Genomic DNA, 12,169 nt, shown 5'->3' with positions numbered 1-12,169 from the left:
TGCAAAACGGGCAATCTATCAACAGACAGCGCTCTGACTCGGTGTAGCCATCCTACTTTTCTCTGGTAAAATGCAAGATTAGCTTTAAGCAAAACATTAGGAAATGTATCTGCTACATTTCACTAATGTACACTGAACAACATGTAAACACAACATGTAAAGTGTTGGTCCCATGTTTCATGAGCTGAAATAAAATATCAGACATTTTCCATATGCACAAAAAACATATTTCTCTCAAATTTTCTCAATTTTTTTTACATCCCTTATAGTGCGTATTTCTCATTTGCCAAGATAATCCATCCACCTGACAGGTGTGGCATATCAAGACATGGTCATTACACAGGTGCACCTTGTGCTAGGGACAATAAAAGGCCACTCTAAAATGTGCAGTTTTGTGTCAACTGTTGCCAGAGAATTTAATGTTAATTTCTCTACCATTAGCCACCTCAACGTTGTTTCAGAGAATTTGGCAGTACATCCAACCGGCCTCACAACTACAGACCATGTGTATGGCATTGTGTGGATGAGTGGATTGTTGATCTCAACGTTGTGAACAGAGTGCCCCATGGTGGGCTTATGATATGGGCAGGCATAAGCTACGTGACTGGCTCAACTGTTCTTGGAAACTACAGTAAGCTTAATATTGTAAACTAACCTGACCGATTTAATGAAGAACCCAATCTGCTTTATCTCCTAACATATTGCACAAGTTGACTGCAGGTATTTACTTAAAAAGTAGTGAACTGGCCAGTGAGGGTCTTGTTCCTTCAAAATATTTCATTTAACTCCGAGTATCAATGAGACTGTTGTGCTATCTGCAGACGTTTAGAACTCTGTGGTGTTGATGCTGTTCCTTAGAGCCTGCTGGACTCTCGCTCCCTGAAGTTCATCGTCGGTCGGACCATCCACGACCGCTCCACCAAGTCTCTGCATCACCTCAACAAGAAGAAGAAGACCCCCAGCATCAGCGCTCAGTTCCAGGTCAGCTGATCTCACCAGCAAATACTGCAGCCAGGCAGCCACTAACATACATGCACCTAAAAATACATAGTCTCACTTCATACAATGCAGATGCAGAACACGGGGCATGTTTATTTGTTGAGGTAAGTCTTAATTGACATGAAACCTCTTTTACATTGACAGACCTCTCTGACAAAGCTGCTGGAGAATCTGGGCAGAGCAGAGCCCTTCTTCGTCCGGTGTATTCGCTCCAACTCTGAGAAGGTAAAGTCACTTCACTAAAAACATGTTTTACCAGAGTCGGCGTTTTGTTTTTTTATAAGTGTCCATCCACAATGATACGGTAGTTGACAATACAAAATACAGATTTTAAAAACCACGTTGTGGACAACTCATAGTTTTGTGACACTAAAAGCAGTTATAGTAAAACATGGTACAGTTCCATTAGGAGTCATATAACACATGAGCATCAATACATTATTGGTATCAGTTATTATACATTATGTTATTCGTACATGGGTATGCATAAGTAAATAACTTTTATTATTTTATTTTTTTACCTTTATTTAACTAGGCAAGTCAGTTAAGAACAAATTCTTATTTTCAATGACGGCCTAGGAACAGTGGGTTAACTGACAGATTTGTACCTTGTCAGCTCGGGGTTTTGAACTTGCAACCTTTCGGTTACTAGTCCAACGCTCTAACCACTAGGCTATCCTGCCGCCCCACTAGGCTACTACTTACAACCAAGATGAGGAAAATGATTGCGTTGGTTCCTCTAACGACGTTCTCTGTGTGTGTGTGTGTGTGTGTGTGTGTGTACAGAAGGAGATGTGTCTGAATGAGACCCTGGTGCTGCAGCAGCTGCGCTACACAGGCATGCTGGAGACTGTTCGCATCCGAAGGTCTGGCTATGGAGCCAAGTACACCTTCCAGGTACGCTGCACCTGTTCACTGACTCAGATAGCCAGCAGACACCGGGAAGGAAGCAATCTGTTGTTGATTATTTACCAATAGCTAACTGTGTAACTCTGACATATATACTGAACAAAAGTGTAAATGCAACATGTCCCATACTCACAAAAAGCTTATTTCTTTCACATTTTGGACACATATTTGTTTACATCTGTGTTAGTGAGCATTTCTCCCTTGCAAAGATTATCCATCCACCTGACAGGTGTCTTGCATCAAGAAGCTGATTAAATAGCATGATCATTACACAGGTGCACCTTGTGTTGGGAACAATAAAAGACTACTCTAAAATGTGCAGTTTGTCACACAACACAATAACACAGATGTCCCAGGTTTTGAGGGAACGTGCAATTGGCATGCGGACTGCAGGAATGTCGACCAGAGCTGTTGCTACATAATTGAATGTTAATTTCTCTACCATAAGCCGCCTCCAACATTGTTTTAGATAATTTGGCAGTATGTCCAACCGGCCTCACAACTGCAGACCATGTGTAACCATGCCAGCCCAGATCCTCCACATCTGGCTTCTTCACTTCCATGATCGTCTGAGACCAGCCACCCTGACAGCTGATAAATTGTGGGTTTGCACAACTGAAGAATTTCTGCACAAACTGTCAGAAACCGTCTCAGGAAAGCTCACCTGCTTGCTTGTCTTACTCACCAGGGTCTTGACCTGACTACAGTTTGGTATTCTCACCTTCAATAGCCATTGGCATGCTGGAGAAGTGTGCTCTTCATGGATGAATCTTGGTTTCAACTGTACCGGGCAGATGGCAGACAGTGTATGGCGGTGTGTGAACAGAGTGCCCCATGGTGGCATGGTATGGTCAGGCAAAGCTACAGAAAGCAGACAATGGCATTTGACTGATGGCAATTTGAATGCACAGAGATACCGTGACAAGATCCAGATGCCTATTTTCATGCCATTCATCCGCTGCCATCACCTCATGTTTCAGCATGATAATGCACGGTCCCATGTCGCAAGGATCTGTACACAATTCCTGGAAGCTGAAAATGTCCCAGTTCTTCCATGGCCTGCATACTCACCAGACATGTCACCCCTTAAGCAAATTTGCTATGTTCTGGATCGACATGTACGACAGTGTTCCAGTTCCCACCAAAATTCAGCGTCTTCGCACAGCCATTGAAGAGTGGGGCAACATTCCACAGGCCACAATCAACAGCCTGATCAACTCTGAGAAATGTCATGCTGCATGAGGTAAATAAATGGTTACACCAGATACTGACTGGTATTTTTTTAAGGTGTCTGTGACCAACTGATGCAGATTACTATTCCCAGTCATGTGAAATCCATAAATTAGGGCTTAATTTATTTCAATTGACTGATTTCCTTATGAACTGTAACTCAGTAAAATCGTTGAAATTGTTACATATGTGTTTATTTTTGTTCAGTATAAGAGGGAAAATATTTATTGGGCATTGTCTGTCTTAATGTAACCCACTATCATAAATTATTGTGAAGTAGAAATTCATGACGGAAAGTTGTCTGATATGCGCTAATCCTGCCCTCTCCCCTCCAATGGTTATGTCTGATCGTGTACATTGGCGTGGCCAATTACCGTAACCTATAATTCCAAGACCCTAACAACAAATTGGAATTCATTATGAAGAAAATCGTGTACTGGACAAGAATGTGTTATGAAAAAAAATGTGCGGTCAAAGTCATGTGGTGGACCCCAATTTTTTTTGGTGTGTCTGTTATGAATTTCAAATAAGTAGTTTGTCTATTTCATGAAAATCTGTGATTGTGTTGGTCAATGAACTAAGTACCTTCCATAAATAGGAATTCATCGAGCAATTCCGAGTGCTGCTGCCCAAAAACGCCACACCCTCCAAGCCAGAGGACATCTCAGCCTTGTTCCAGAGGATGAATCTAGACCACACCACCTACCAGATAGGCAAAACCAAGGTTAGACAAGTGCTCCTTCACTCTTTTTACTCAGAAACCTCACTTTCCTATGATAAGTTAAAGATATAGGCTATCGTGGTGTTACTTTCTAAACTATTAGCATAAGGAAAAGGAACAGGTGGCCTATGTTCCCCAAAGAGATATATAATAAGAGTTTTCCACTTATGTGTCTCTTGTATCTCTTCAATTGTGATCCTCAGGTTTACCTGAAGGAACTAGAGCGTCAGCAGCTGCAGGACACGCTGCACAAGGACGTGATGCGTAAGATCATCTTCCTGCAGCTCTGGTTCAGGGCGCGCCTGGAGAGGAGGTACTTCTTGGAGATGAGACAGGCGGCCATCTTGATCCAGGTAAGCTGTGTGATAACCCTTCCTTTATGTGTTCCACCATAACACTGTCTGTACAGAAAAGGCACTGATGTCAGTTCAAAGATATTACTTTTCCCTGTATGGAATGCCTTGAATACTATCATTTTCTGTGTCTATTTCTTACCAAGAAATACATATAAATTGTCCAATAACCTTCCTATATGAGACGATCATATTTCTGCAGACAGGCTAATAATGTGTTCTTGCCCCTGTTCGTCCCTTCCAGCGTGCATGGCGTAGGCAACACAAGGAGAGACGGCGTCAGGCGGCCACGCTGATTCAGGCCGTTTGGAGGGGCTCTAGACAGAGATCACAGTACCTCCGCAGGCGGACCAGCATCAAGAAGATACAGGCTCTGGCCAGAGGACACTCAGCACGGAGGAGGTACAGCACCAGGCCACACCACTGAAATACTTCATGTAGTATTTATAACGTTTGAAATGCCTCGAGATACTGGTAAACAGCGACTAAGTTATTATTAACAACATCTCATGAATTCCGGTACTGGTGTTGCCAGAATCCCCACAGTTATTTGTTATAAATACTTAGAAAATTGTAAGAGATGCCTAACATTGTGATATGGATGTTGAACAACCTCTGAATCATGTTGGACTTTACAGGTGCCATTCAATACGGGAGGACAGGAGGAAAAAGGAGGATGAGGAAGAGGAGGCCAGGAGGGAGGAAGCTGCAGCTAGGCTAGTGAGAGAGGCAGAGGAGGCAACCCAACTGGAAATGGATGCAGAGGAAGAGGCGTTCAGGAGAAAGAAAGAGGCAGAGTGGGAGTCCGCGGAGAGGAGGGCGAGGGAGAATGAAGAGGCAAGGCTGAGGCAGGCAGAAAGCGTCAATGAGGAACCTGAGACACAGGAGGAACTAGAGGCACAGGTGGTAGCTGAAAGGACTCTAGATGAGAACCGGCATTGGGACAAAGTGCCTGTCCAGGACAAGGAGGAGCAGAGGGAGGAAGTGGAAGATGGAGAAGCTGCAGCTAGTTCACCTTCTGAGAAGGTGGAAAAGGGGAATGCTTCTGCAGTCTCCCAGCCTGATAAGGGCATCAGTATACAGGCTGAGGCTGGGCCCCAGCTGGAGGAGGAGAGCCAGGCTGTGGAGGAACAGGAGCAAGCCCACTCCGAGGAGCCCGAGGAGGAGGGGACCACAGAGGCAGCTGCCCCCCACTCACCAGAGAGACACAAGGGGGCTCAGGCGGCTGCGGAGGCTACCCCCTCCGCAGACCCCCAGTCGGGGCAGAAGAAGCTACGTCCTCCCCCCCTCCACAAGGTCACAGCCTCCAGGAGCCAGGAGAAGAGGGAGCTTCGGCGCCAGCGGGGCCTGGAGCACAGCCAGAGAGAGAGTAAGCGGGTCGCCTCGGCAGCCACCAAGGAGGAGCCATCCCCTAAGGTCATAGATCAGGAGGCAGCCAGCCGAGCTGAGGAAAAGCCAAAAGGCCGGACGGATAGCAAGGAGATGGACCAGTACACCTTTGTAGCCTGGAAGAAGGACGACAAGGGGAAGAAGGAAGCAAAAGCCACCACCCCTGCTCCTATACGCCCCAGCACCTTACCCCTGAACCCCCCTGAGCCAATGGCTAACAGGAACGGCCATGAGGTCCTGGGTCCAGGCAACCTGACTCGGTACAGCCAACAAGACGCTATGAAGGAGAAGGCAGAGAAATGGAAGGAGGGGAAGATTGATGTACAACAACCAGAGAGTACCAGTCCTCCTGAGGCCCACAGCAAGGACAGGATAAAAAAATATTCACAGTACGACATTTCATATCCTTCTGATATCTACACTATACTTGCTTCAGGATGTCATTGTTTTTGCAACATGAGGAAGGACTGATGATTCCCCCAGTTATGAGCATGAATTTCCCTCATCTCTGTATCGTACTTACTTTATTTCCAGGAGTGTTGGAAACTCGTCATCTTTTGATGCTATGTCCCCTGGATCGGCTGGTGCTACGTCAAACAGAGAGGTAACATGCTTGTTGCTCTAGTATTATACCCACCATGTTATGTGCCTTGCCTTTTCTTATTAACTGTTTTTTTTCATCAAATATGAGGGCAGCACATCAGATCTGAACAGGCTGAAGCTAGCCAATCACATCCTTCCTGCAAGGCATCTGAATGGAAGCTCAAAGTGTCGTTGTGCTTTTCTGGCTAGGTCAGATCACGTTACCGTAAACGTGCCAAACACAAACGTCGGCTAGCTCGTAGACGCTCGCCTTTTAAGAAAAGTGCAGAAGTGGACTATTGGACCTGCTTCCCTTTGTCCCCTGTGGGCCCAAGCAGGCCCTTGCACTCAAAGTCCATGGATAAGGTATAATCACAAAGCCAGAGCACAGCTTGCCATCTCAGAGAAACTGAGCCCTGCCAGCCAAAGCAAACCTGGTGCCTCCTCGCACACCTTTGGCTCTTTATCTCTGGACTCCATTTTCTGACCTTTTCTGCCATAGTGTTTAACCCCATCATCATACACTTCCTTAGATGTAACACAGAACATAATAAAGAGGCTTCGGAGTGTATACACTTCAGGGTTGGTCAACTCCACAATGAAAACCTTTCTGGTCGACCGTCATGATTTTGCTGTTTCGGCAAGCCATGTGTGTCATAATGGGCTATTTCACCCAGCAGTTAATCTTCTTTTATCAAATGTCATGTCCATGGCAGCAAAAAAAGAAGTAGTTGTAACGTAGCTACCTTTTTGCCAGGCTCTTACTGTAAGTGTGTTATTAGGCAATGACTTTCCTGTGGATTACTAACGCAACTCTCATTTTTCAATTGAATGATTAATTTGTTACTTAAATAACAAGTGGTCCTAGATTATTTGTGGACTCAATAATTTGGCTTTCCCCAAATCCACCACAAAAAAAGGTCAATGTGCTGATGGGAATAAACATGGGTGTATTTTTCAGGTAATAAAATGAGAACGTCATCCATAATTTGTGTATCAATTATGAGAAGTGGTGAACTTTTAAGGTAATTGTCGCCAAGATTGGGTGTTTCTGGAAGTTGTGTAGGTGGGGTTCTCATGGAAGTTTATTGGTTGCTATTTGGTTGGGGCCATTCTTGATTGCTGGAAATGTTATCTCTTTCCTATCACATCTGAAACAAATGATCTATCACCATTGAGTTTCTAACAAGGCCTTATCTTCTCAAACTGTGCTTTTGAACACCTGCTCAATGGGAATGGAATTGTGTAGTTTGATTCCTCACACTGTTCTTATTTTTTCTCCCTGTATCGCCAGTCTCCTACAGAGGATGGGTCAAAGGGCAGCATGAAGAGGAGGACCCATGACACATCAGGCCACCAGGACACTGTCCATACTCATCCTTCCACCCCAGAGAAGTACGCTGCTTCAGGGAAACTAATGGGAGATATTGTACAGCAGGATGGGGAACAGAATAGTCCTGCCTTGATTCATGGCTTTTGGGTTGTGAAAAGAGACTGGGTTGGACCTAGAAATATTGGTTTTGTTTATTTGATGAGTCATAAGAGCTTTTGGCAGGTCACAGCATAAAATGGTTTGGGAACTAGTGGTGTAGATTAGAACCATACTTGGCCAATATTATGGTTTGATGCCTTGGGTTTTGGATGTCAAATCGCATACTTATGTCCTAAGGGTCTTCCGGATAACCCCAATGCTTGTGTGATGGTGATGGAAAGAGGCTAATATAGTAACAGTGGAGGAAAACACTTCAGCAGACGATTTTGTCCACCCAGGCAGTCTGAGTCAGATGGCCCATGGGAAAACACTCTTTCTTGTGTAATCAAACTGTCCAGCTCCATGTGGCTTGCTGCACAAACAAGAGTTTCCCATATATAGCTATAGAGACAGATTATTGGATGGGATAAATTCCTTAACTTCATTTACTCTTTCATTAATTAACTTTTTTTGAATGTGCTGTGCCATGACAAAGTTATCGGATTGGAAGATCGAATATTGCGCTTTGTTTTGATTTAGCTTTGGATTGTTACCATGGTTCTCAGTGAGCGGAGTTGTAAACTCTGAAAATATGTGGTGCTGGACTGTAACGATGAGAAAATGTAGTACTGTAGTCTTGAATACATAAACCCTCACAGGTCTGCCTCTTGATATTCACACTTCATAAAGATTCAGCATTCACATCTCACACATCTGTTCACTAAAACAAAGCATGTTCTATCCAATTCTCATGCATGGTGGCAGATGTGATCTATGTCTGAACAACAGGTACTCTTGTAATTGTTATACATGTTATTAGGATTAGACACATTACTCACCTGTGCCTATTTACTTTAGTGCAGTCTTGCGCCAATAATTAGTCAACCCCATTAAAAACCATAATACACGTTAATAACCCATGTTAGACTTACAGTGCATTTACGTTGACTGAGTGCGGTTACAGTTTGATTGTGCTGTAGACCCACAGGGTTCCTGAGGAAGATCCTGAAGAAACGTCCCCATAAGGAGCCTCAGACCCCTGACGATGTAGAACTGACCATGGCCCAGGCCCTGATCGAACGAGGAGAAGGTAAGAGGCACCTGGTCGCAGCCTTGAGGGACACCAAATATGTGACCTGACCAGGAAAAACTCTGTCCTAGTTCTACAATAGGTTATACAATAAGGCTCACATTATTTGTGCTGATCTGGTCTGGAATTGTCAGTGGTTTTAATCATGTGAAGGTGCTGGAAAAGTGCAGTGACGTAGGTAGGGGTGATACAGGGTCAGCCACTTCCTGAACATGGGACCCAGAGAGAAAATCCAGGTGTTTGCTTTCAGGGTAAATAATGAGGCAAGTAGGATTAAGCTCTTATCAAAACAAGATAGTTTGGACCTTTCATGAATTTGGCTCGAGCCTCATGCTATGGCAGTGCATGAGTTTGCCGTTTAAGAGGGGTAAAAAGGGATGTTATATCTACAGTGATATGAAGAACCCCGTAAAAAAAAACTAATTTGGAATGAAGTTAAAAGCTTTAATTTCATGGACAAAACAAAATAAATTGAACAAAAATATAAACGCAACATGTAAAGTATTGGTCCCATGTTTCATGAGCTAAAATAAAAGATACCAGAAATGTTCCATACACACATATATTACTTCTCAAATGTTGAGGCCAAATTTGTTTACCTCCTTGTTTGTGGGCATTTCTCCTTTGCCAAGATAATCCATCCACCTGACAGATGTGGCATATCAAGAAGCTGATTAAACAGCATGATCATTACATAGCTGCTCCTTGTGCTGGGGACAAAAGGTCACTCTAAAATGTGAAGTTTTGTCACACAACACACTGCCACAGATGTCTCCAAGTTTTTAGCGAGTGCGCAATTGACATGCTGTCTGTAGGAATGTCCACCAGAGCTGTTGTCAGAGAACTGAATGTTCCTTTATCTAACATAGCCCGCCTCCAATATAGTTTTAGAGAATTTGGCAGTACTTCCAACTGGCCTCACAACCGGAGACTACGTATAACCACATCAGCCCTGGACCTACACATCCGGCTCATACACCTGCGTAATTGTCTGAGACCAGCCACCCGGAAAGCTGATGAAACTGAAGAGTATTTCTGTCTGTAATAAAAACCCTTTTGTGGGTAAAAAACGTATTCTGATTGGCTGGGCCTGGCTCCCCAGTAGGTGGGCATATGCCCTCCCAGGCCCCCACCCATGGTTGTGCCCCTGCTCAGTCATGTGAAATCCATAGATTAGGACCTAATGAATTTATTGACTGATTTTCCTTATATGAACTGTACAGTGGCTTGCAAAATATTCACCCCTCTTGGCATTTTTCCTATTTTGTTGCCTTACAACCTGGAAGTAAAATGGAATTAAATTTTTTTGGGGGGGTTTGTATCATTTGATTTACACAACATACCTACTACTTTGAAGATGCAAAATACTTTTTTTTTTGTGAAACAAACAATGAATAAGACAAAAAAAACAGAACTTGAGCGTGCATAACTATTCACCCCCCCCCCCAAAGTCAATACTTTGTAGAGCCACCTTTTGCAGCAATTACAGCTGCAAGTCTCTTGGGGTATGTCTCTATAAGTTTGGCACATGGAATTTTTGGCTATTCTTCAAGGCAAAACTGCTCCAGCTCCTTCAAGTTGGATGGGTTCCGTCCAGCTCTGTGGAGTGTACGGCTTCGTGGTCCTATGGACAGATACTCCAATCTCCGCTGTGGAGCTTTGCAGCTCCTGCAGGGTTCTCTTTGTTGCCTCTCTGATTAATGCCCTCCTAGCCTGGTCTGCGAGTTTTGGTGGGTGGCCCTCTCTTGGCAGGTTTGTTGTGGTGCTTAATAATAATGGATTTAATGGTACTCCATGGGATGTTCAAAGTTTCAGAACTTTTGTTTTATAACCCAACCCTGATCACTACTTCTCCACAACTTTGTCCCTGACCAGTTTGGAGAGTTCCTTGGTCTTCATGGTGCCGCTTAGTGGTGTTGTAGACTCTGGGTCTTTCAGAACAGGTGTGCGTACACACACACACACACACACACACACATATATTAATCAATCATATGACACTTAGATTGCACACAGGTGGACTGTATTTAACTAATGTGACTTCTGAAGGTAATTGGTTACAGCAGATCTTATTTAGGGACTTCATAGCAAAGGGATGAATACATATGCACGCACCACTTTTCCCTTTTTTTTTTTCTTTTTTTTAACAAACTATTTTTTTTTAAAAATTTCACTTCACCAATTTGGACTATTTTGTATGTCCATTACATGAAATCAAAATCTATTTAAATTGCAGTTTGTAATGCAACAAAATAGGAAAAACGCCAAGGGGGATGAATACTTTTGCAAGGCACTGTAACTCAGTGAAATTGTTGAAATTCTTACATGTTGCATTTATATTTTTGTTCACTATATATTAAATGCGCCCAGGTCCCATCAATCTACATTTTACAGCTTGTTGTACTTCCTAGTTTTAGAGCTTTGATGGCTGTCAGATTCTACAGCAAAGTTAGATATCTTTATTCCAAGCACTGTTTGTTTTCAAATAATGTATTATGGTATTTGTACATATTGACAACACTGCTCTCTCTCTCTCTTCCACACAACACCACCTCTCTCACACATCCCGCTCCCACCCAGACCCAGCTAGTGGAGGTCGGGCGGTGAGCCGGAACCCCACCATCAAGATCAGCCGGGCCACACGGGTCTCAGAGCAGTGGAACGCCTCACTGGACCGGGAGATTACCAACGCCAACGAGCTCCGACATCTGGATGAGTTCCTGGGGAATCAGGTCGGACTGCTTTTCTGCTTCTTCATACAGCTAAAGCCTAACTGTTATGAGGGTTGTTCTCCGTGACACACCTTGTGTAGTTTCCAGATGCATAGAGCTAAAATACACTTATTGTATGCTCCGCAATATTTTCAATTGACCACGTGTTTAATCTCTCGGTAGGTGAATGACTTCCGCTCCAGGGGGAAGCAGTTGTCGGCAACCGAGCACATCTTCGTCACAGCCACCATGCAGTTCAGAGAGACCATCAAGGGAATGTACTCTCTCCCAGTATGTGGACACACACACTCACACACTATGGATTATGAATGGGTGATGCTTTATGCATTTCTGACTCTCTCTCTTTCTCTCCTGTGGTGGACAGAAACCCCACATTGGCTACAACGGTCTGATGCGTGGCTACCAGAACAAGGTGATCAGCCTGGCCGGAGACAAGCAGAAGGGTGAGGTGCAGCTGGTGGTCAACCTCTTTCAGTCTGTCCTGGACGGCTTCATACGGGGAGAGATCAAGAAGGAGGAGGCAGAACCAGCTAAGGTGAACTTGCTTATTTTGTCATAGGGCTATTATCAATGTTTTTTTCTGTGTCAAAAAGAGGCTTGACTTAGGTGGTGGGTGTGATAGGGGGCGTGGCAATCTACCCATCAGCGCGGCTAAACATTTTAAAGGCCACCATCTTGACGGTGTAGGCATTT

At 44.1% G+C, this 12,169-nt stretch overlaps 1 protein-coding gene across 27 annotated transcripts in view; it reads left to right on the top strand.

Annotated features, from left to right (window-relative positions):
• Positions 1 to 12,169, top strand: part of LOC110524184 (unconventional myosin-IXb) — a 95,347-nt gene that overhangs the window by 74,502 nt on the left and 8,676 nt on the right. For 15 of the 27 annotated variants that reach the window (XM_090235413.1, XM_090235416.1, XM_090235410.1 and 12 more), the window contains 13 exons: positions 859 to 981; positions 1,144 to 1,224; positions 1,786 to 1,896; positions 3,737 to 3,862; positions 4,063 to 4,212; positions 4,457 to 4,614; positions 4,851 to 5,990; positions 6,136 to 6,205; positions 7,478 to 7,578; positions 8,635 to 8,744; positions 11,325 to 11,476; positions 11,639 to 11,746; positions 11,841 to 12,011. In XM_090235413.1, coding sequence (XP_090091539.1) covers positions 859 to 981; positions 1,144 to 1,224; positions 1,786 to 1,896; positions 3,737 to 3,862; positions 4,063 to 4,212; positions 4,457 to 4,614; positions 4,851 to 5,990; positions 6,136 to 6,205; positions 7,478 to 7,578; positions 8,635 to 8,744; positions 11,325 to 11,476; positions 11,639 to 11,746; positions 11,841 to 12,011 — 2,601 coding nt within the window. Of the gene's footprint in view, positions 1 to 858; positions 982 to 1,143; positions 1,225 to 1,785; positions 1,897 to 3,736; positions 3,863 to 4,062; positions 4,213 to 4,456; positions 4,615 to 4,850; positions 5,991 to 6,135; positions 6,206 to 6,393; positions 6,550 to 7,477; positions 7,579 to 8,634; positions 8,745 to 11,324; positions 11,477 to 11,638; positions 11,747 to 11,840; positions 12,012 to 12,169 lie in introns of all 27 variants that reach the window. The other 12 variants (XM_021603593.3, XM_021603589.3, XM_021603591.3 and 9 more) reach the window with 1 other exon arrangement.

This window comes from Oncorhynchus mykiss, chromosome 5, assembly GCF_057628025.1.
Source record: "Oncorhynchus mykiss isolate SJ-2025 chromosome 5, ASM5762802v1, whole genome shotgun sequence".
Taxonomy (NCBI): Eukaryota; Metazoa; Chordata; class Actinopteri; order Salmoniformes; family Salmonidae; genus Oncorhynchus; species Oncorhynchus mykiss.
Note: the sequence above shows the minus strand (reverse complement) of the source record. Positions and strands in the feature narration are given on the sequence as shown.